This window comes from Mus caroli, unplaced genomic scaffold (genome assembly GCF_978045245.1).
Source record: "Mus caroli unplaced genomic scaffold, Mus_caroli_1 scaffold_20, whole genome shotgun sequence".
Lineage (NCBI taxonomy): Eukaryota > Metazoa > Chordata > Mammalia > Rodentia > Muridae > Mus > Mus caroli.
The window spans coordinates 289,245-315,241 of NW_028227275.1; the positions used below are offsets into that span (position 1 = coordinate 289,245).

A 25,997-nucleotide genomic window follows, 5' to 3' on the forward strand; every position below is an offset into this window, starting at 1 on the left:
AGGTACTGCAAGGGAAAATAAAATCAGTGTGGCTTCTCAACACTGGGAAGAAGGCTGAAAAGGCTACAGTGAAAGTCAAAGACTTCATCTCAACAGTATAATGGCCAAAAATGTAGGGAGTGGGGGTCAAGATAGCTCAGCCAGTAAGGGTACTTTATCACCAAGCCTGGTACCCAAAGGTGGAAGAAGAGAAGCCAGGCATTGGTGGCCGACGCCTTTAATCCCAGCACTTGGGAAGCAGAGGCAGGCGGATTTCTGAATTCAAGGCCAGCCTGGTCTACAGAGTGAGTTCCAGAAACCCTGTCTCAAAAAATGCAAAAGACAAAAACCAAAAGATGTCCTGATGGACAGACTCACACACAAAGACACAAACCCACACACACACACCATACATACATACATACATACATACATACATACATACACACACACACATACATACATACGCATGCATATGCACTCACACACATGCATGCACAGAAAGCCCAAGTATAACATGAGGTAGAGTTCTGCAGGGCTTTACAGCCAAGGGCTTATGGTCAAGATAACCTGAAAAACATACACACAAGATATACATTCAAGAGAGGAAAAGACTGAACATATGGGCTGATGTTGGGTTGTGGGTAAGAGGTGAGTTCCCAGTACTCCACTGATGCAGTCACCCACCTACAGAAGGGCCACAGTGAGAACATAGACACTATGCTTTGTTCATCAACATGTTCTATAGACACCTAAGAAATATGACATATGGAAAAGGTTTTAATGACAGGGAAAATACTTTTATATCATGTAAGAAAAAACAATAAATGAGCGAGTAGATTGATGGAAGAGAGCTTACCTTGTAAGCATACCTTTGATTCCTCCAAAGCCAATGTTTTTAAAAAATAGAAAGCCAAGGGTGGTGGTACATGTTTACAATCTAAGAATTGAAAGGGCAAGACAAGATCATCTCTGGGCTTGCTAAGTGGGATGGGATGTCCTCTGGCCTGCATACACAGGTACATGTGCACTTACACACACACACACACACACACACACCCCAACCTGCACAATATATGTACCCCCCCAAAAGGGGCAAGAAATGAAAAAAGAAATACACTGAGGGAATATGTGCAGGTGTAGCTTGGTAGCAACATTCATTCAGGAAGCCCATGGTTCACTCTCAAACACTACAATGGAGAAATAAGAGAACCAAACTGTGTGTAGGAGAAGCAACAAGGAAAATGACAGAAGATATTACTTAAAAGTCTTAACTATGAGCCGGGCAGTGGTGGTGCACACCTTTGATCTTAGCACTTGAGAGGCAGAGACAGGTAGATCTCTGAGTTCAAAAACAGCATGGTCTACAGATCAAATTCTAGAACAGCTAGGGTTACACAGACAAACCCTGCCTCAAAAAATAAAATAAAATGAAATAAAATAAAATCCAAAAAACAAAACAAAAATACCCTCAACTATGGTATGACCCGAGTGGTGAGTTTAATGTTTTTGCCAAAAGTAATCTATGAGTTGTATCATTAAAACAACAAAATGAACTGGGAAAGACCATACAACATGGCTAGGAAAATAATCCTCCCACAGACATTCCTATGGACAGTGAGGACACATCAGCTTGAGCCTGTAAGAGGAAGGAAGGTGTCACTTCAAAGCTACAGAACCAAGATCTTTCAAACTCTCTTCCTTGAACCCCCATGGGACCCAAGATAAGGTATGGTGTGGGTTCAATTGAGCCTTTTTAAGAAGTTAGTTTGGAGTCCTAGCCTCTAGTAACCCAAGATATGCCCCTACTTGGAAGTAGGGTTTTTATAGGAGTAATGAACTTTAATTAGAATCATTAGGATAGATCTTAAGCCAAAAGAACTGGCACATTTATAGAAAAGGGAGACTTGAACACACAAATCTATTCATATGAAGAAGCAGAGATGGGAGATACATTTACCAGGCAGCACAAAAGTCCTCGAACTGCCAGAAGCTGGGAGGGAATGTTTATAGGGAGGATTCAGCTCTGATAACACCTTGAAATTGAATTCCCAGCCTTCAGAACCGTGAGACAATAAGTGCTGTCTTTGAAGCTGAGCCGTGTGTTTTGTTGCAGCATCTCTGGCAAACTGATACAGTGAGAGAAGTTTCCCTTGGAGTTGCCTTATCAAGTCCCTTGTCTATATGTTTTCTAGAAATTGTGAACAGTGGAGTTTCAAATTTGGTTTTAGTTTTAGCTCTGAAATAAAGTTTTATACAGAAACACAAGTATAGAAAGTAACTAGGGCCTGGTCAGGTAGATACCTGGCAAGAATCCCACACACTTTGTACAGAGTAGCCTCTGACAACCTGAAGTCTAAATCATCTAGAAACCCCTGCCAGAACCCTATCCCAAGAATTGCCAAAGCTCATTGGAAATGTAAATCAGGAAAATACATAATTAAAAAAAATTAAACAGAAAAAAAAATAAATAAATCTTAAAAAAAAAATTGCCAAAGCAGAAACCCACTGACCAACTGCACAAAGCATCTGGTGAGTGCAAAGCCCGGGTTATTCCTTCAAGAGCACTAAGCTTGTAATGAAGAAAATAAGGAGGACTGGAACCTAGAGCTAATCCACACATGTAACACATGTCACCTGATGCTCTAGACCTACCACATCTAAAATTATCTTGCCCTCCAAGGACAAGCAGATGCTGTGCTTTATCAGAGCACGGTTAAGTGGTAGAATAACAGATGTGATGTGCCCTTATCACCCCAAGGTTGGCAGTGACGTCCACAGACACTTGGTTACCGTGGTAATAAAATCAAGAGCTCACTGCCAGTCTGACAGTCTGAAAGGCACTAGGTCACTCATGTGATTGTCCCCTCTGGCCTACAGACCCCTCTAGAAGCTCAAACTCACCAAGAAATAAAGTAAAAATTCTCTATAGTAACTGTGGAAACCAGCCTTCATTCACTGAGTGTTTTGGGGGTTTTGAGGGGACTTTTGGCTTTTTTGTTGTATTTTTTTCTTTTCTTTTTTTCTGTTTTATTTATTTATTTATTTATTTATTTTTATTATTTATTTATTTATTTATTTATTTATTTATTTATTTATTTGGTTTTTCGAGACAGGGTTTCTTGTGTAGCCTTGGATATCCTGGAACTCACTTTTTAGACCAGGGTGGCCTCAAACTCAGAAATCCGCCTGCCTCTGCCTCCCGAGTGCTGGGATTAAAGGTGTGTGCCACCATGCCCAGCTCTAAAAAATTTTTAATTAACTTATTTACATGTATGAATGTTTTGTGTGCATGTATATCTGTATACCATGTGCATGCCTGATACCTAAGGAAGCCAGAAGAAGGTATCAAATCTCCTTGAACTGGAGTTACAGGCAGTTGAGAAGCTGCCATATGGATGCTAATAATTGAACCCTAGCAGCCAGTGCTCTTAACCACTAAGCCATCTTTTCAGCCCCAAGTTGTGTTGTTTTCTTTTGTTTTGTTCTAACAGTGTCTCAATGCATAGCCCAGTCTAGCCTCAAACTTGTGGCAATCCTCTACAGCCTCTACTGTTTGAATTCTGAGATTGTAATTGTGTGCTATCAAGTCTGTTCATACTTAGTTTGTAATAATAACAATTGCATGCCTTCTTTTACAAATAAAATTCAGACCCCATGTGCCAGACTCAGTGCTCAGGTTTAAGAAAACCTCCTAGCCAGAAAAGGGGTCTGGACAGGAAGGGTATGATGTTTTCCAGTCTTGTGTGGTATATTGTATATATGTTGATAGGAGGTAGAAACATGGGGACTTATGGATGGGAGAAGGTAGTCCATGAAAAGGAGGGCTCAGGTAATTCCAGTCCCTGGGACACTGAACCTACTTGTTGAATTAATAACGGCTAATTCAAAGTAGTCAGTACGGTTTGGGGTTTTCCTGATAGTGAATCTGGGAACATCACCAGCTAAGCACTGCTGCTCCTGAGAAAAGTTAATACTTTGGTTTGTGGCTATCTCCACAGAGCAACTCCATTTCTCCCAGCCTTCCTGCCCATGAGTGCTGGGGCACATGGTGACACACGAAGCACAGTAGCCATTTTATTTCGATAGCCTCCTTACAAGTGCCACTCCTGCTGGGGTTAGAGAAGGCTTTGATTTATTATATAGCTTTTGGATACTTCCTTCAGAAATACTGCCAAATGGTGAAACAGTCAGCCCTTTCACTCAAGTCCTTGTTTACTTTTGTTAAATAAAAGAATAAAGTATGAAATGATCCTGAGCTAAATAAATAAAAATGCCACACTTTTGCCCAAACAGAACCATCTGCTTCACTGAGAAATATTTGCAGTCCTCAACAATCTTTTAAGATGACGTTTTCAGTCTTTCAAGCTTTGGACGTTCAAAGAACTTTGATTTGGGTCCTCTAACAAATTTACATGAACAATTAGCCTATTAACTAATACAACTGGAATTGAGCCCTATCCTTATCTCTCATGCAGCTGTGACTGCAATCTCTTAGCTCATGTCTGGGGCTCACATGAAAAGCAGATGCAAACAGGAAGGAATCCCTGTCCTAATACTTATTACTGCCAATCACTTTTCTTGTGTCTAGGCCAAGAGAGTAAGATACAGCCGGCCACTTCACCTGTCCATCAACCCATCCATACTTCCTCCCATCTGTTCTTTTCTCCATCCACCTCACTGTAACGCAGTAAAGATTCAAATGGAGAGAAAGTGCGGTGGTTGAGGTCCTTGAAAAAAACTCACATAACAATGTTATGGGAGGTTAAGAATGATGCTACTTCTTCCAGGAATGTTCTAATGGGTGGAACTGTATGCCACTATTCTAGATCTCAACAACTGGTCCCTCACTATCATAAAATGTTTTGTCAGGTATCACATCTCTGTGTTAGTCATTGTCTTGTGCTCAGCCATGATCACGCTTCAGAGGAACAAGAATATGTTTTGCCTGGTGGGTTGTGACCTGGTGGGTGGCACATAGCAAACACAAAATAAGTATTACTGACTAAGTAGATAAGTGTGCAATGCACAACAAACAAGACACAATAAAGAGAAAGATGGAAACATCTGTTCCTTGGAGGGAATAACGAGTCTCCATGATCTAGTACTAGTTGGAGCACAGGGCCCGATGTTTGCTGATGGTACTAGTTAATGGAAAGTTATAGTTCAAAAACCAATGGATTATACTGTCCTGGGTGGGTCAATCAGCCCTAGGACCCTGCCCACTAATTATAAATTGGAAAAGGAGTTTTATATAATATGCTCCCAGTTCCTTGAGTTAGGGACTCTCTACAAAGCTAACATCACTGTGTTAAGTACTCAAGTTGCAGCTTTACAGGGTCATGGGCTGATCCAGAGCCCAGGCCTACCTTCCTAAACAGTGTACAAAAGACCATAGTTTGGTGCATATCACCATGCTAATATTCCTAATCTTTGAGAATAAGAGTAGGAAAAGTGTTAAATTAGATACTTTCAAGTTTAAAGATTAGCTAAAGTTAAATTTACTCACAGCAAATACATCCTAACTTTTTTTTAAAAAGAGTACTAATTTAAAATATTTTGTGTCAATCTTCATCCAGCCAGTAATTTATAAGATCTATTATGTGGCAAGCAGTACTTCAGGAGTAAAGAGGTAAAATACAGCCACTTCTAACCCAGAACAGTTGGTCCAGTAGAGAAGACAAAAAAAACAAAATATACAAGTAAATGAACAAATGAAGATGACTTCAAAATGGGGTTATGAACAGAGACCATTCAATAAACAGCTCTACATGAAAGAACATAATTATAGCAGACTCTTCTTTAGATGGCTCCCTGTTAGAGGTGATGTTTAGTCTGGGACCTTAAAGTCCTCTGGCAAAACAAAGTGTAGGTAGAGGGAATAGCTAGGGCGAAGGCTCCAGAGCTGAAAGCAAGCTTGAGAAAACACAGGACAATAAAGTGTCCAGAGCATCTGTGAATGGAGGAGGGAGTGACCCAAGGTCACTGAGGATGGACTGCAGAAGGCAAGGTAGAGACTATGATGCCAAGGGACTATGTTCTCCTATGAAAAAGATATCATCTAGCCTTTCACCAAGGTCTACCAAAAATTCACACTTCCTTTGACCACAAAAGTATACAATGCCCACAGTGATATTAGCAGTGCCTGGGACATTTTACCAACAGAATCTGCAAATCTACTCATATTGTAATTGCTGCAGATATCCAAAAATACCAGTTATGCTCATCACAGATGCAAATACACAATAGCTATTAATCAACTGTTAGACCTTGTTATTTCAAGCATTAATAAAAAAGCACATACATTTCTAAATTTTACATTGTAAAAGTATTTAGTAACTGTATATGAAAAGAACTGGTTTCCTTGGTAACTGTTATTCTATTTTGCATATGAAAAAAGTATTATTCTGAAAAGGGGTCCTCAGGCTTCACCCTAGCCAAAGCTTTTTGTTACCCATGACCTACCACCCACAGGTCAGAGTTAGAGGTTCATTCCAAGCAGGGTAGAAAAATGAATGTGGGGCGGGGGTGCAACAGAGGAATAATTGTTAGTTTCTAACGTCATCTGGGGGGCTGGGTAGAGAGGATCTGTGGCTGCCCAAGGCAATGCTGAAGGCAGGAGAAGTCTGTGGCTTTTAGTAACCACTGTTCTAAATGATTCTAAGGAGGCAGCATCTCAGGGTCTTTGTCAGCTTGACTCCTTTCTCTCATGGACAGCCTTCCCACTGCACCACCCCACACTGCCTAGTTGGCCCTTTTCAGTGCCTGTCCTGGGACACCTTCCCAGGAAGCTTCAGAAAATGAGCTCATGTGTCCACAAGAAAAACAAACTTGGTGTTTGCCACTGTTTGGTTTGTGTATTGGTCTAGAAAAGAAATGGGATTTTTATGTAAGAAAGCCTTCCAGCAGGACCCCAGCAGCTGCTGGGCAAACACCACAGCGACAGACTATAAACAGGCAAAAGGCCCAACTCCTGGCCCAGGCCCATATGCGACAGACCCTCTGCTTACATGGGCCTTCTTGTTTTTTCCAGCGTCTTCCCCACTGCATCAACACACAGAGGCTTTTCAACACTCTCTCAGAGAACCGAGAGTCATTTTCAAACGGGAGGCCTGGTTTTCATACTCATGGTTATAGGCTCTACCAAGAGACTTGTGAAAGCACTTAAACTGGGCTGGAGCTGTTGGGTGAGAGTCCATGAGACTTCAAGAGCATAATCTCGTGTTCCCAGATCTTCAAGTCAGAAATGAACAGAAATACCCTCTGCCCTAAGAAGGTGAAGGATAAGCAGGAAGCCCTGTAGGAAAGAAGAGTATAATGAAGGTATCTGAGCCCCTAAACTTGGATGAAATTTGGGTACAGCTGGAGTCTGGGTAAGAACAGTTACCCTCAAAGGAAAAGAAGTCCTTTAGAGAACAGAAATAAATAAGAAGGGATGCTGACCTTTGAATTTAGGACCAGACTGCTAATGAACTGAATGTCTACATCCAAATCAAGGTACACATGCTGAAACCTAACACAATGGATTAGGAAGGGAGCACTATGAATAGGGTCAGAGCCCTGGCATGAAGAGGAATGAGAAACTGTGTTTTCTTCTACTAAGAAAACCATCTATAAAGTAGAAATGATCCTTCATCTTGAACATCTAGAAACAAATAAAAGTGAACATCTACTGTTCAAGCCACCTGATCCATGTTATTTGCAATAGTGGTCTACACTGACTGAGATAGAGGCTATGTGGGTCAAGGTCTGGAAGTAGGTTTGTCATTGCAGGTGTGAGCCAAAGAAGCAGGTCTGCACTGTGTCCACAGCTTCCCAGATGCACTGTCTGCCTCTTTCTCAACATTTCCTTTTTAATTATTTATTTTATGAGCTCTATCTACAATGTATGTGCCTGGTATTTAAGGCAGCTAGCAGAGGGCATTGAGTTTTCTGGAACTAGAGTTACAAATGGTTATAACCTACCATATGGGTTCTGGGAATCAAACCTGAATCCTCTGAAAGAGTAGCCAGTGCTCTTAACCACTAAGCCAACTCTCCAGTTCTATCTGTTCCTTTCTAGAAAGTACAGGTTGGTTCTTTTAATTTTTTTTTCCTGGTGAAGAAGTAAGGGTCCTTTGTCAATTTGCAATAACATATTAGGTTTTGTCCTCCTCTGCCAACACCCTATCAGGGACATAACAGGAGCAAAAAGGAAAATCTTTTATTCTTTATATCTCAACGGCCTCACTTATCTGCCTACTCTCTACATTCCAAAATCTTCTATGCTTCCTGGAGTTTTCAACTGCCCTTGATGAAAAAGATAAAGAACACTGCATCTACTCCCTCTTGTTTGGAACCAGAAGTACCTGAATTTCATATTTGTATGTTTTTACACTCTTAAAAAGCACATGAACCCAATACAACAAAATATGCAGACTTCTTTAATCTGGAAGGAATATGCTATGTTTGTCAGACTCATTTGGTGTGGTTGCTATGTCCCCAAAGGAGCTAAGCAAAGGCTATTGTTGTTGAAGGTGGCCATGCCGGGGCTAGATAAAGACAACTAGGCTGAGTCAATTGGCTACTAGCTCCACCATGAATGCCAGGCTCCCAAGTGAGAGGGACAATGAGCCTAAAACAGAGTTGTCTCCCAAGAGCAGGATGTATGGGATCCAGGAAAATCAGGACTCCTGTAACCTGCCCAAAGTATCCTGTACATTTTCCTATGGTTACTATAAAAATTACCATAAACTAAGTGGATTGAAACAACACAAACTATAGGAGACTCTGTTCTCTGGAGACTCCAGCTGGCCCTGGTTCATCTTCTCTGCTCTAACTTAATCTGGGATAATGGGGGCCAGTTAAAGAGCCATTGTGCTTCAGTTTCTCCTTATGTAATTAAATAACAGCACCTACCTCAAAGGATACCTAAGAAGGAAAGTTTGTCCTGGCACACACAAAATAGTGATCAAATGCTGGTTGTACCTTCAGGCCTATTAGCAAAGATGTCAGATGGAGCCAGAATTTCTGTATCTGCTTAGTTAAATTGTATTGGCCTAGTTTACAGAGGCCTTGACAGCTAATGTGCTCCTTACCTATGGTCCTTCGGAGGTCTTCACACTGGCTGATGTGAGGAAACTTCAGGATTTCCTTCCACTTCTTGCTTTTCCCTTTGCGCTTTCCTCCACCCCCTGCAGAGATGGAAAAATGCCACTGATGTTGGTGCTGCCCAAAGCTTCAGAACTTGCATTCCACCCACCCCATGAGCCTCTCCACAGCTTCTGGGCTTTAGGTTTTGGTTTTTGGTTTTTTGTTTGTTTTTTTTTTTTTTAGGGTATTTTTAAAATTATATTCAACACAATATATATTTTTATACCAATCATAAAAATGGTGAACATGTTATTAAATGAACATAAATAGATAAAGTCTTTTGTTTGTTTGTTTGTTTGTTTGTTTTGTTTTGTTTTGTTTTGTTTTTAGTAGAGCTTTAAAATCTTGGCTCTTACTCTGGTACAAACCCAAAATAACAATTTTTAGACATTGGAGTTCATTGTAATAAGGCTGTACTTCAATGTCCCTCACATCACCAAAGGATTTTACCTCCATAGTAGCTAAGCTAAGAGTTGACAGTTCTGTTGCGCCAAGGAATGAATTGTAGGCACAATTATTTGGATAAAGATTTCCTGCTATGGTCAAAACTATTTGACTTGAGTGATTGTCATCATTCTCAGCCCACAGGGTCCAGGTTGCATTCATTTAAGAAATGGTGTTGTATTAAGATGGTCTATTCATGAAGTCATTCATCAACTGTTTCAATGAACAATGGTTCTACTTGGAGGGTGGCACAGACATTAGGTGAGGGTAAGATTCTGGTTTATTGGCTGTGATGATTTTGAAAAGCATTCATCTCAGCAAAAGAGTAACTTATCAGGTTCTCTCCTTCAAAATTGATACAATAATTATAAATATCAAGCAAAACATTCAGTCTCACTCTGTTGTTCTCTTCCAAGCCACCTTCCAAATTAAGTGTCTACGTTTCTTTTAGCTGTATAAATAATTTTCAAATATGTAAGCTGTTCTGAAAACCATAGTATAGTGCAAATACATCAAATAAACAATCCTACTAATAGAGAGGCTGAGATAGGAGAAGCATGATTTTAAGACCATTATGTGGTATACAGCGAGACACTATTACATACAAACAAGCAGAAAGTATATATGGATTGTACAATATTGGACCTATTTCTCCAATTACTATATTAGAGAGACCACTGGATGACAGCCAACAAATTTCTAATTCCTCATATTTTTGAATTTCAATTGATTAGGATATGTTGGTAATATTAATTTTCATATTAAGAGATATTAAGAAAAAGTGATTATTTCCTGCTATTCTTGTTAGAGGTGGAATTATGTTTGTGTGAGTTTGTTGAAAGATTACTTTCTTGCTTTTTCTAGGGTGTAGTTTCACTCCTTGTGTTGGTGTTTTCCATCTATTATCCTTTGTAGGGCTGGATTTGTGAAAAGATATTGTGTAAATTTGGTTTTGTCATGGAATATCTTGTTTTCTCGGTCTATGGTAATTGAGAGTTTTGCTGGGTATAGTACCCTGGGCTGGCATTTGTATTCTCTTAGGGTCTGTATGACATCTTCTGGGATTTAGATTAAGACAATTACATGCCCTGAACCAAATATGTGCATGTGCATACATGTATGCATACACACACACATACACACACACACACACACACACACACACACACGCACGCTCAATTCTCAGACACAAGGATTCAGCTTCCGGAATAAGGCTGATAGATTGTGTAAAACAGAATAATGCTACCCAAAGATGTCCTAATCCTGGGAATCTGTGAATATGTTAAATTATACAGAGGGGGATAAGGTTAAAGACAGAATTATAGACAACAATAGAAACATTTTCTTGAATTACCAAGATAGGTCTATAGTGGCTAGTTATGTCAATTTCACTATATTTAAAATCACCAAGAAGACTGGTAAGGTGTACTTTTGAATGTTTCTATGAAAGTATTTCCAAATTTATTACTTGAAGTGAAAAGTCTTACATTGAAGAGGTGGCATGGTTACATGGGCCTGGAAGTAAAGAAAAATGAAAAACAATAAAGCCACCTAAGTATCAGTTTCCTCTTTTCTCTGCTTTCTGGTTTTTGTGATTCAAGTTCTCTATTCCACCATGTTCTCTCAGCTATCTTCAAAGGGTCTGAACACTGAAACCATGAAGCAAAATAAATCTTTCCTTCCTTATGTTGTTTTTGACAGGTCTCAACAACCCAAAAACAACCAATAAAAGGTTCAGTGGGATAAAGGGAGGCAGAAACATCAGATCCGAGTAAGAAAAAAAAAAAAAGTGAGAAAAGTCTGTCTGGCCCCTGTGAGCTATGAAGAGGTAAAGGACCACAAGCCAAGGAATGGAGAAGGCCTGTAGAAGCTGGCAAGGACTAGAGAGCAGATTCTCTTCTAGAGCACCCAGAAGAAGCCTTTCTTCACACTTTGTTTTCAATTCAGTGAGACAGGGGTCAGACTCCCAGCATAAAGAACTGTAAGTTAATAAATATGCAAGAGTTTTGATCCACAAAATAGTATGTGTTGCTTCAATCCACTTGTTTATGGTAATATTTACAGCAACCACAGGAAAACGATACAGAATACTTTGGACAGGGGTGTTCTCTCCCCCACAAAATGACCTCCACACCTACATCTGGCCCTTTAGTTCTGCTAAGGATCCCATAATAAATGATTCTTCTATAACTCAGGCAGACTGTAACAATACCTAATGTTTTAAAGGTCGCCACTTCCAGACAAACAGGCCAAGTAGTCTGTTGGGTTAAATTACATATTTATACATTTTTTAAAAAGATTTATTTATTTATTTATTATATGTAAGTACACTGTAGCTGTCTTCAGACACCCCAGAAGAGGGCATCAGATCTCATTATGGATGGTTGTGAGCTACCATGTGATTGCCGGGATTTGAACTCGGGACCTTCAGAAGAGCCAGTCAGTGACCTTAACCACTGAGCCATCTCTCCAGCCCCCTAAATTACATATTTAATGACTGAAAGTGTTAACATCCTTTATTGTTTCAATAGAACTTGATTTTTGGATTTTTTTATTTTGGTCTGTTTTGTTTGTTTGTTTCATTGACTGGTTGGTTTGGGTTTTTTGAGACAAGATTTCTCTAGGCTATATAAGTCCTGGCTATCCTGGAACTCAGCTCTGTAGAGTATGCTGTCCTTGAACTCACAAAAATCAGATTGCCTCTACCTCCCAAATTCTGGGATTAAAGATGCACACCACCACCACCTAGCTTATTTCTCTGTATCTTGAGATATAGACAAGCTATGCCCAATCCTGCTACTGCACAAATTCTTCCATCATCCTGGCCACAGTTGCCCCTAGGCCTGCTGTCCTACTTAAGTGGGTTGTCAGGCTTACAAGGGGCTAGAACCCTGTATCCTACCTCTCTGCCTCGAAGGGCCCAGTCAGGACCCAGCAGTAACAACTAGTTATTTCCCCAGGCTTAACCACCTGGGAACCCAGAGGCTCAGATCATTTTCCTTGGTCACATTCAATCCTGATCATCTTCTGCCTCACTTTATTTCTCTCTGGACCACTGCTTTCAGAGCCTTTGCACTCACTGCTCTGCCAGGAATACCCCCTTCCTACTTTTCTTAATGTTCTTCACCCTTGCTTCCAGTCTCAGCTTGTATCACTATCCTGACCTGGTCAGCTAAAGGATATCTGTTTTTCACCTTATCCACATGGTTCAACAGAGCTTTAGTTGGTTGCTCAGTCTGTCTCTTGAACATACATATCAGCTTATGATCATTCATCTCAGCACATTTCCATTGACTCATTTGAGAACTGCATGTGAATGACCACTAACAGTCAGACCTGTACTCACAGTGTATAAAAAGTGTTTTAAGAAATTGGTGAGCTTGCCATTACTGATGGTAGACATATAGTAGTAGAGACCTAGTGTGATGGTTTGGAGATATGGCCTTGGTGGAGGAAGTATTTCACTGTGGGCATGGGCTTTAAGAACCTCATCCTAGCTGCTTAGAAGCCAGTCTTCTCCTAGAGGCCTTTGGATGAAGATGTAGCACTCTCAGCTCCTCCTGCACTATGCCTTCCTGGATGCTGCCATGCTCCCACCTTGATGATAATAACCTGAACTTGAGAACCTGTAAGTCAGCCCCAATTAAATGCTGTCCTTATAAGAGTTGCCACAGTCATAGTGTCTCTTCACAGCAATGAAACCCTAAGATACCTGGTCTTGCATTTTCTGCCATTCTCTCTCAGCCCATGGTAAATACTCAGCGTATGCTGATTAGATGTGAATGTGTGCTTTATCTGAGGCACATATTTCTTTCAGGCTCTACTCTTTACCTTTCCTACCCCTCTATCTGCCAAAGTCACACCTGGACTCTTAGTACAGTTCCAACAGCCACTTTTCATAATGCCTTTGAAAAGCAGAGCCCTATCTGGCACTCAGCCTCCTTAAAGGGGTAAAGGGAGACAATGATGTGGTTAGCACAATACTTGTTAACTGCAAGCTTTCTTCATGGCTACTTAGCAGGAAAAGAAATGATTGCTTGTGGAATTAATGACAACCTCTCTTCTACTGTAGGCCTCTGTACTAGCTGTACCTTGAGTCTCACTCACAGATCAAAATCCTGTGAGAGAAGTTCACCAAACCAACACTATCACAACTGCAAGCACTAGCTCATAGTCATCTAAGGATGCAAGCAGCCTTGAGTCTCTGTCTTTATTGGCTTCTCCACTGTAGCCTTACAGCCTGTAAAGACAACCCAGTCTCTGTCACTATGAAGATTACAGTTCATTCCAAGCATTAAAGCTCGATGAAACACCAGAGAGTAGTGGTCAGAGCTAGAGAGGAAGCATGGAAATGGGTAGCCTCAGAAGGAGGATGGCCTAGAGATGGGCAGGATGGCTCCCACTACAGAATAAGAAAGGGACAAGATGTAGGGCTGAGGTGCCAGCTGAACTATGCTTGTTTATGGCTCTAAAGAAAGAAAGCCACAAAGGACCAAGAGGATAGGCCTTACGCTTGAATGGGAAGGAGTACAGGGGCAAAGCCTGAGAGGGGGCACACTAAGAAAGTATGTGTGTTTCTGGACCCAGGAGCCTCAGTGTCCTGCCAGGTTCTTCATGGTACAGTTTCTGGAAGCACTTTTTATCAAATGCCACCTTCTTGGTTTTGCTTTCTTAGCCACCAAGTAATCATCTCCTCTTCCTCTGATTAGGGAATGGTAGGAGGAAGGAGGGAACCAACAAAATCAAGAACCCTTCCATGGGAAAGTATGCCTCAGCAGTGAATATTATACAGGACTTGCCAAGTAATAACAGTTAGCCTTTATGTCTCTTTTACTTTTATTGCCTTTTAGACAGAGCCTTACTATGTAACCCTGGGGTGCCTGGAACTCTCTGTGGGTTGGCCTTGAATTTAAAGAGATTAAAGAATTTAAAGAAATTAAAGAGATAGATGGGCTTCATTCTGCCTCCTGAATGATTGTGCCACCAAAATCAGCTATTTAATTTAGAAGTTAAAGATATGTGGTGTTTCTTACACACTCAGGGCCAGGGATCACGGTATCCTCTTTTACTCTTCATATAACCCTAGTGATAGATAGATCCTAGTTATTGAATCCATTTTGCAGATGAAAAAATAGAGTCACAGAAAGGAAAGACTCTCAAGTCATCAGAGTTTGTGTCACAACTTGAGCAAAGGCTCAAGTGACACTATAAGACTGATGCTCATTTCCTCTTTTAAGAAATGAGTGAAAGGGGAAGCTGGAGAAAGCTTTGCGGAAAGCTTTCTTCTTGCTCTTCTGTTGTTACTACAGCACTTGTTGAAGCAGCAGTCCAAGGACGTTTCCAATGCTGAACTCAGAGGGATTAGGAGCCTATGAGTCTGATACAAAGTTCTTGAGCAGCACCAGGGATATGGGATAAGTGCTTGCACTTCTTAGAAACTTTCTTGTTCTCTGATTTCTCATCACCCTGTCTACTTCTAAATAGGATCTATAGAAACACACAGGAGTTTGAACATGTCTACTGAAAATAATCCCCCCACTTCCAAAATTTGGTGATCAAGGCTCTGATTTGCCATGACAACTATCCCATTTGTCTGTGTCTTGTCTGCCTTGCATCACATGATAACTGGCCACTATTAAATCCACAGAGTTCTCACGACCTTTCACCAGCTTTCTATCTTCCTTGCTGGTTATAATGTCCCTGAGGAAATCTGACTGGCTGGCTCTTCTTCTCTCTTGAGGCCAAGCATCATACTCTTGCCTGGAGTCTGCAACAGTCTGATAGGTCCCATCACCATGAATGGAAAGGAGGTCATGCAAGCAAGTTAGAACAAAGGTACCAGTGATGGCAGGTGTGACTCGAGGGGGCATGGGAGCCACCAAAGCCATCTGCTCATCCTCCTTTTTGGAATACTGCTGATACGGCCGGGCGTGGTGGCGCGCACCTGTAGTCCCAGTAGCTTGGGAGGCTGGGGCAGGATTGTGCCACAAGTTCAAGGCCAGGACCCTGGGTGTCAGGAATACTGCTGATAGAGACCTAGTGTACACAGACCTTAGACTTCCTGGAAGCACCCCCCTACAGATTAAAGGCCTATGGTTTGGTAAGGTCTATGTTATGTCTATGCAAGGGACCAGTTTGTTATAGATTCTCATCAAGGTGAGCCCTTCTATTATGCAAACTACATAACATATAGGAAAGCTGTAGAAATCAGAGATATTCTCAATATACTCTGGCCATGGTCTGAGAGGTTCTTACATGCCCTAATGCTGTGTTATAGGTCGCTCTGTTGTATTTCCAGGCTCAAAAGGCCAATTACCCACCTGCTCCCAGCCAACACCTAGATAGTGATGCTACAATGCTGCCTGAAAAGTGTGTGTGGTTAGACTCTACTTAGGTCTTTACATTCAGGTGAGTTCTAAGGATTCATCTACCCCATACACCATTACTATCCCAGATGAACGTATCTAGAAGAAACCCTCATAGAAAGGGCGGCCTAAAGCATGCATGCACCACAGTCTCCTAAGTAAGTATAAGCCATGAACTCTGGATAACTAAAGTCCATTCTCCTTTAGTCAAGGACAAGCAGGAATACTGAGGAGGCATGGCCTTTGTCTTAGTTACTTTTCTATTGCTAGGATAAAACACCATGACCAGGGGAGCTTATAAAGCAAGCATTTAACTAGGCTTAGTTTCAGAGTATTAAAGTTCATGATGGCAGGGCAAAGGTGTGAAGAACAGCTGAGTGCTCACATCTTGATCGGCAAGCGTGAGGCAGAGAAAGCACATGGAGAATGTTGCATGTCTAACAAGGCCACACCTCCTAATTCTTCCCAACTATCTCCACCAACTGGGAACCAACTAGTCAAACCCATAAACTTAAGGGGATCATTCTCATTTACAAACACCATCTTGGGTCTTGGTGTCTGAGTGTTTGGGGACTTCCCAGCTAGATATACAATTCCAGAGATGGGCAGGATAAAGAAGTAGAGAGTTCTAGAAACACAGAGCAGCTTCCTATCTAACCCTGATCCTACCACACGGCAGAGCCAACCCTAGGTACCTGGAAGAACCAGATCAGAGACTCAGGAAGAGCCCAAGGTCACATAAGATTGGGTCATTCCACGCAAACTTTATATGCCCCAGTACAGGGGAAAGCCAAGGCCAAAAAGTGGGAATGGATGGGTAGGGGAGTGGGGGGGGGGAGGGTATGGGGGACTTTAGGGATAGCATTGGAAATATAATTGAGGAAAATACATAATAAAAAAATATTAAAAAAAAAAAAGATTGGGTCATTCACACTCCACTTACATTCTTGACAGTCTGAGAGATGAAGAATCAGGCCATGGAGCAGCCTGACAAAACTAGGTAAGACAGGAATGAGGTGGGCAGAGAGAGAAGTCAGAGGAACTATAGGCAAAACAGACTCAAAACAGACTATTTTTAGGCCAATTGGTCTGCCTAATAGTCTGCTCTTTTATTGGCACTTTTATTAGGGGCTTCTGTTGTAACAGAAGATCTCAGTGATCAGGGAGAAGCTGTGGTGGGACCAGGAGTCTCAGCACATCCTAGGCCTCCCAGCAGTCCTTGCCTCTGCAGAACTGGATGTGGTGAGATGAAGACACACAGTTCTAACCCAAAAAAATTCCATGGTACCGCAGTTTCCAGCTAGAAGAACCCAAAACTTCCAGACTAGAGCATGAAGAGGCATGGTGTACTGCCCAGGGCATGTGGGGTCTGTGGTCTGTAGCAGGTTCCAGCATCTCTAGGCCCCACCTCATGGCCACACCACAGTTGGGGTTTCAGGAGCAGAAAAACCTCAGCCACAACCAGGGGATCCCACAACCTCAAATTAGAAAAACCAAAACCAACACAAGGCCTGGTTACCAGTCACCATGGGGACAAGGAGACAGGCCTCCTTAGCATCAGCAACTAAGCCTGAGAAAAGTATCTGGCACAACTTGGAAGAAATGCACAGCTGAGGAAGGCCCCTTGGGAAACTCTTACCCAATGACAGAGCTAGCACTGGAGGATGCATCCTTGGGTGGCAGTCATGATGTTACACATCCGCAGTCTTACAGCATCTTAACTACAATATAAACAACGCCACTGTGCTGAGCCTAGCATTGCTAACTCACTCTGTGTTTTTTCCTGCATTTACACAGAAAAAACTGTTACCACTTTGATTTGTTGTGTTAAAAACCAGCACCTCAAGTTCAAAGTACCTGGCACAATATAAGTGCCACTCAATGTGGTAGTCAACATCACCCCCATCTTCATCATAGCTATCCCAGACATAACCACCTCCATTATCACCAGCATCCCTCTTGACTAGCAATAACACCACCTCCAATACCACCTCCACCACCATCATCATCACTACCACCATCATCTTCATTGCAATGATCACCATTATCATCATCACCATCATCCCCATTATAATTCCATCCCTATTTAGTAAAGCTATTTGTAAATGACAGAACTGAGGACTCAGAGCTGCTATGAGACAAACTAAATATTCTGATTCCAAGTTTATCCATGTTTTTAATTAACCAAATCCCTACTTCAAACTTACTCCACCACTACCACCACACACTCTAACCACACACACTCCATTATTAGGATGTTCAGATCTGTCCCAACACTGCCAGAAATGTCACGGAAGTCAGGCAGGCACTGGTAATATAGCCCACTACTTCTCGTGTCTCATGTCCTCCCTTGGTGAGTGCTTGATCCACATCAGCAACTTTTTCTCACTGTTCCTCAATTACCTGAGTAAGTACCAGTGTCCCACATCCTATACTCACAAGGACAATAGTGGGTAGCTGTGAGGTTGGGACATCCAATATGAGGTATAAAAATGTAAATACTTAACACCTTCTTTGTTAAAAAGAAAAAGACATAGTAATGATGCTTATCCTTGGACTCTAGAAAGTTCTCTCAGTTGGTTCAAACTTGGTAGAGAAGTCTCACTATCCCCTTCCCACTGAAAGAACAAGGGGAAGACAGAGACAATTTCTGTGTCCCCACTGAAAGGCTCAGGTAGAGAATGGTGAGCTGCCCCTTGCACCAGGCAATGGCAAGCCTTTCTACCATGTCTGATGGAGAAGGCAGGGGTGCACAACAACGCTAGGGTTCCCATCATGCTCTAGATCAAGCCTTCCAGATTTTTTCAAAAAGAGGTAACAAAAAAAAAAAAAAAAAACACAGAGAAAGATGGAAAGAAGGGAGGAAACAGGAAGGGAGGGGAGAGTAGAGGAAGGGAGGGAAGGGGAAAAGAGGGAGAGAGAAAGAGAGTTGCCAACCATCTCTCTCTCTAAAGAAACTGCTCTTTCTACAATTTTCGAGGACCTCAGGATGAGCATCTGAAGGGCACTATGTGTCTCTAGCAGAACAGACATGAGCATCCCTGCACACCCAGGTAAGCAATACGTGAGTAGAGCCCACTGCTGCTAGGTGAGTGCTGCTTCTTCGGTAAGCTCAGACTTTTACTAGCTGGCAGATTTTAAGTAAACAGCTCTTTAAGTCTTAGTTTCTGCACCTACAAAATTATAAGAGAACATCCACTTTGCCACTCAGGACTGTAAGAGTAACAGAAATCATGGAGAAGGTTCAGTGCACTCAGGTACTCAGGGAAAGAGCCGATTATTGTTGGGTATTTGTTTTCTTACACCAAGAACAAGCTGTGCGCTGTTAGCATTCCTAATGCTTCAGATTTCCTCCCTTTTGTTATACCACGGTTATACTGAGACTTCAAGAGTTTAAAATCCTAATTCTTATAAATTAGCCCAGCTCTAATAAAACATCTCACTATATGATCCACTTTTTTAATCATAAATACAAATTTAAGTTTCCTTTGGTTGCCTTTTAACTATAGACTTAAAATGCTTCTCATGCTAAATCTGTACTATCTGCTATCATAGTTCAAGATGTAAGTTTCCTTTGGTTGCCTTCTAACTATACATTAAAGATGTTTCTCATGCTAAATCTATATGATCAACTATCATATTCACAAGGTCGAGATTTTGAGTTTCCTTTAATTGTCTTTTAAATATAAACTTAAAAATGTTTCTCGCCGGGCGTGGTGGCGCACGCCTTTAGTCCCAGCACTCGGGAGGCAGAGGCAGGCGGATTTCTGAGTTCGAGGCCAGCCTGGTCTACAAAGTGAGTTCCAGGACAGCCAGGGATATACAGAGAAACCCTGTCTCGAAAAACCAAAGAAAAAAAAAAAAAAAGAAGCAGGGTGTGAGGCTGCCTATTACCCTAGGACTCAGGAGGGTGCAGGAGGATCACAAGTTTGGGGTCACTCTGGGCCACATGAGACCCTGACACAAGCAAAATTGTTTCTCATTATGCTATTTATATGCAGTCTCCTAGACAGAAAAAAAAAAAAAGCCCTTTTTGCTATTTCTGCTCCATGAAAGTTTTTTGTCTTCTGTAACCTCATCTTAAAGAATGTTCATGCTTTTAACAAATTTATCCCTTTTATAAATTTATAAGCTCCAGGAAACCCACTCAGATCTACCTCTTGTGGACCAAACAGACTTCATCCAGATAAATACACCTGCCAACAATAGTCTAAGTTCCTACCTGTCATCTATTCTTGACATGGGATTCTTCTCCTGCTCCCTAGGATTGGGACTTCCCCCACCCCAACCACCAAGAATGTACACCTTCAAATGTACACCTAAGAAAAATTTTTCTCCCAAACTTTATTCTCTACCTCTAATATATAAGTATGTATTTCAGCATCTTGTCAAGTACAGGCATTACTCAAAATCTACATCCAGGAGAGCTCCAGAGAAGCAACCCACAATGCTCCAATCTACTCTCACAGACACAGATGTGTCTACTGGACCTGCTCTTTCTACCTACAGATGGTTCCACAGACCCTAGACAGCAAGGAAAGAGCCAACTCTTCTAACACTGGATCAACATCCCATCTCCATTTTCTTAGGTTTCCCAGAGACACATTACCCCAAGGTCAGCAGGAAGTAGCTAAAGATCAAGACAACCTTATTCTTGCCTCACCATCCCATCTTTCTAGTTTTTCCTTTTTTAAATTAAACCAAAATGTAAGAATGTTAGTATTCCTTCTAGGCTCTGCCCAGCAGTTACCTGGTAACAGCCAGGTAGGCCTGGTTTACTATATAAGAGGGTGTGTGCCACCTCCTTGCTCTCTTATTCTCTCTGACTTTCTTCTCTTCCTGGCCCTTTCTCCCTCTCTCCCCACTCCTCCCTCCTCTCTCCATGTGTTCCTGGCCAACCTTGCCTCTTCTCCTTCTCCTTTCCTCTCTCCCTCCCACCCCCACCCCCCGTCCTTTTCTGTCTCTACTCCCTTGTCAACTTCCCTTCCCATGCCCTAAATAAACTTTATTCTATACTATACCCATTGTATGGCTGGTACCTCAGCATAAGGCACCCTTTCCATTTCACTATACCTGACTCTATAAAACAAATCCTGTCCATATATATGACATAACATGTGTTCTCCTCCATGTTCCCCCATGACAGTTCTCTTGTGCCATGGCCTTATCTGCTGCCTGGCCTATCAACCTCCATTGCCCATACCTACCTCTCAATCACACCAAAAAATAATAAAAAAATAAAGCCCAAATTCAAGAGTTTTCTAGTATCCCAGAGTTCCAGGTACTCCACACCCTTCAACCCTCTGCATCCACGAAGGCTATGAGTCAGCCGTTCTGGGGTGGAACTGTGAGCCAAGCATAACCCCAGGGCCTGGCAAGGGAGAAGATGCCATGAAACAATGGAGGTATGTATCATGGGAGCCTTATGACTGGAGATACTGATTTCTCCTTCCCTCCCCCATCCATTCCACTATATGACATCTGAGGAAAAAAGCAAACAACCAGCTCTTGCTCCCTCCTTGTTCTCTTATTCTGCAAGCCACTCTGTACCTAGGAGCCACAAACCCCTGCCAGGAAAATAAATGCACAAGGAGCACCACTTAAACTGTGAATGGTGGCACACACCTTCAATCCCAGAGGATTATCAGAAGTTCAAGGCCATCCTCCATTGTATAGAAATGCCAAAGCCAAGCCTGGGATAGAGACCGTGAGGACTGAACCCTGAGCTGTGCATACTAGGCAAGCACTCTACCAACTGATCTACATCCTCAGTCACATTCTCTCAGTCTAAAAATTATTTTAAGAATTTTGTTTTTAATTATGCATATGTGAATATATACATATGGGGATGTATGCCTGTGATGCATGTGCAGATATCTGCAAAGGCCAGAGGCATCTGGAATCGAAACTACAACAGGTTATGAACCACCTCACTAACATAGGTGCTGGGAAATGAACTAGGGTTCTCTGGAAAAGTAGCAAGTGCTCTTAACTGCTGAGCCATCTTCTCAGTCCTACCTCTCAATTTTTAAAATATATTCTCCAATTCTCATGTAGGTTTAATAGGACTGGGCACATACCTATACACATTTGCCCATTTACAATCTCTTTGCAGGGAATGATACTTGAAATTTAAAGTAACAGAATGCCTCTACAGCAGACTGCAGAAACAATAGAACTGAGCTCACAAAAGGTCAAGAGGGATGCCAAGCAGAGGGAACAGCATGTGCAAGTATTTCACAAGAGTTACAAATGAACACACTGTAGCTCAAGAAGTGGTAAGGAGCCAGGTGTGGTGATGCATGCCTTTAATCCTAGCACTTGGGAGGCAGAGGTAAGTGGACCTCTGTTGAATTTGAGACCAGCCTGGTTTAATAGCAATTCTAGGATAGCCAGATTTAATAGAAAGACCCTGTGTCAAACATGCCTACCACACCCCACCACCGACAAAAAAGTGGAGGAGGGCAGGGTGTAAAAGGCAAAGGTCTGGGACCATAGGAGAGTAATAAATCAATTTCCAGAGGCACTCTGAGGGAGCAGGACTAAGTGTTCTTCTGGGTAACAGTGTTTGGAGACTTAAGGAGAAGGTATCCAGATTACCCTCCAGGCCATTTGTGAAGACTCAATGAAGAAGAGTAAATATTCAGAGAACAAAACCCAAGCTGCATTAGAATTGCTCAATTTAATCAAGGGAAATGGTTCAGTGGGTAAAGTGTTTGTTGTGCAAGCATGAGGACCTGAGTTCAGATCCCTACACCCATGTAAAAAGCAGGCAGGCATGGCAGTGTGCACCATAATCCCAGCACTGGTGGGGCAGAGACAGGTGAAGCATGGAAGCTTGCTAACCAGCCAAAATGGAGAGCTTCACATTCAGTAAGAGACCCTATCTCAAAAATACATACATACATACATACATACATACATACATACATACTAGAAAAAATAAGGTGGTGAACAATAATATACTCAAGAAAGAAAGATAGGAAGAAAAGAAGGAAGGGAGGGAGGGAAAATGGGCGAGAGAGGGAGGAGGAAGGAGTGAATTAATGTTAAATTCAGGAAGCCTGAGACACAGGTAGAGCTAAGGATGTTCATACAGTGGTCTAGATCTAGCCTGAGGTGGAAGGTTGTACTGGAAAGACAGGCTCTTCTCTCTGCTTACAAGGTGGGACTAGATAATAAACCCAGTTCTCCCTTTGTTTCCCTTTACATTTGTTAACTGCCATTAGCTGTTGGCTCCCACAGACAAAAACACCTTGCCTTACTCAGCCCTCTGAAATTATGCCTGCCATGTACCATGTACCAGGAACTTGTGGAATGAAAGAATGAGTGAATGACTAAGACAACAGTACTATCCTTGGCTGCACTGAGAGGCTAAATGAGATAGATGCAGTATTCCTCCAAGCATGTTCATATAGTGAGTGCTCAATAGATGTAAGCTACATGTATCTTCGGCAACACTACATAGAAGAGGAGAAGCTAAACCCAGGTCTGCCAACATCTGAGGAAGTAAAAAAAAATGCTAAAGATGTAAGGGGATGCCTCAGTGGGGGCCCTAAAATAGGCAGCCTTCATGCAGACAGCCTATCACCTTCAAATGCTGTGGAGAGGACATGTAGTCAGAATGAGATGTTCCTGTAGGCTCAACCAGGAGGCCTGTCACCAGAGCTGACTGTAGATCACAACACTGTTAGGGCAATGTCAATGACTACAGATGGAATAAATATCCTGTTGTTAACTAGGTACTTTCTAGATGTTAAGTTCTGTTCTCTGACAACATCACAGCAATAAAATATTTAAGTTTCTTGTTGTGTTTTTTAAATGACACACTAAGAGCTGGAGAGATGCTTCAGTATTAAGACCACATAACTCTCCTGCACAGGACCTGAGTTCTGTTCCCAGCACCTACATCAGGTGACTCATCAGTGATTGTAATTATGGCTTCTAAGGGATCTGACATCTTCTAAACAGAAGGCACCTACAGTCATGTACACAGTCTCACAAATAGATATACATCTACACATGATTTTAAAATAAAATAAATCTTTAAAACAAACAATGACATACAAGGTCGTACATGAGGTCCACAGAAGTACCATGAACCACACACTAGAGTAATGAGGCTTATACACTCTTCCAAGTCCCTCTGGAAGCACCTGGCACCAGCTAAATGTCTCCTGTAGAAGGCTGCACCATACCCAGTCCATACAGGTAACTTACATTTGTCTTGCTGTTACTACTTTGGCTGAAAGCATAGTCACAACACACCAGTAGATACTAGTTCTTACAGGTCAGGAGACTGCCCACAATATAGGTGCCTTTCCTCTTAAAAGGTAGAAGCATCATGGGGTGGCCCTACACCCACACTCATCCAGTGTCTTCACTTCTTGAAACTCTAGCTGCCAATTCAAAAGGTTGTTCTAAGGAACCAACAGGATGAGGGATGGGACAGAAAGTCGGATCAAGAAAAACACTGAGATGTCAAGTCTGTGAGGGAAGCTCCATTGAATCAGCTAGACACAGAATTGTGTTGCATCAGCTTACAATATCAGTGATTTTCCATGGTCCCTTTGGTGACCTGTCCTGAATCAGTCATCCTGGGTTCTTTCCAATAGAGGCTCTTCTGCCACTCACCAATTATGGGAAAGAAAACTGCCTAACTTCTCTGGCTGCTGTGGAACTTTGTGCAGACATCAAAAACTAAAGGTCCATTTGCCTTCATCCTTGTAAACAGTCTACTTCCAGAAATAGTATCAGAAAAGGCCCAATACTCTTTTTCTTTTGCAACTAGATCATAGACTGTGTTATCTGTTTTTAGCCAGTGAGATAAAGGAGATCTCCTGGGGTGCTTCCTCATAAAAAACAGGAGAAGAGAATGCATCCCTTCTCCAGTTGGACATCAAGTGGAAGCCGAGTAATACCTGGAACTGGTCACTATTATGTGACAGAATGAGACATACAAAAAGTCAATGCCTTAAAGATACTGCTGAGGAGAGAAAAGAACAGCCTAGACCTGGACAATACTGCTAAACTGGTCCTGGGATCACCCAGCCCCACACTGTGTTATAAGAGATGATTAGTATTTCTTATTATTTAAATCATTTTTAGTCCAGCTCTGCTCAAATCATTTTGACAGATTTTCTGCCACTTTATTCAACTTTTATCTCTGAAGTCCACTATGCCCAGCCTAGAGCTGAGTCTAGAACCCCATAAACAAGGGGCTTCTTCTCCTACTCCTCCTCCTCCTCCTTCTTCCTCCTCCTTTCTTCCCTCTTCTCTCTTCTTCTTCCTCTTCCTCTCTCTTCTCTCTTCTCTACTCTTCTCCTCTCTTTTCCTCCTCCTTCTTCTCTTCTTCCTCCTCCTCTTCTTCTCTTCTTCTTCCTCCCCCTTCTTCTCAGTTGGATCTCATATAGCCCATGCCAGCCTCAAAGTTGCTATATAGTCAAGGAAAATCTCGAATTTCTGATCCTCCTGCTTCTGTTTCCTTAGTGCTGGGTACAGGCATGTACCACCAGGCCCATATAATGCAGTGTTGGACAGCAAACCCAGCGCTTCATGTATGATAGGAAAACACTATACCAAGTAAACTATTTCCTTAACCTCAGGTTCTGTGTTTATGAGGATTATGGTCCAAATCTAGGGTTGGCAAACCTTATATAAGGGCATCTGTTTATAGAGCACATAGTCTCTGTCAAAATGACTCACCTCTACTGCTATAGAACAAATCAACAAACAAAACATACACAAATAGGACTAGCTATGTGCCAAAATAAAATTTTATTTATAAAATCAGAGGTTTAGGGAAGATCCAGCCTGAGGGTCTCATTTGGTCCATCCGCTACCTATAGTCTCCAAATTCCTAAAACATCTCTGAGCTTCTCCCCAACCCTCTAAACTAACACTGCAGGCTAAAGTGACCGCTAAGTGCTTGACAGGTTGGGGACCCAGCTCCTCTACAGCTTCTATTTGGTGTTCTACATGTCAATCTTGGCCTTTTCCTAAGAATAAGAGTGTCAAGAAAGCTGAGCCTGGAAATAGGTCCCTCAGACTGAAAACAGGTGAGTTTCCCCACTGAGG

The 25,997-nt window shown here is 41.9% G+C and overlaps 1 protein-coding gene across 1 annotated transcript in view; it reads right to left on the reverse strand.

Annotated features, from left to right (window-relative positions):
• The window catches only part of Grk5 (G protein-coupled receptor kinase 5), a 194,532-nt gene that overhangs the window by 96,544 nt on the left and 71,991 nt on the right, over window positions 1-25,997 (reverse strand). Inside the window, exon 2 of the mRNA XM_021152022.3 lies at window positions 9,057-9,152. Coding sequence (XP_021007681.1) covers window positions 9,057-9,152 — 96 coding nt within the window. The remainder of the gene's footprint in view (window positions 1-9,056; window positions 9,153-25,997) is intronic.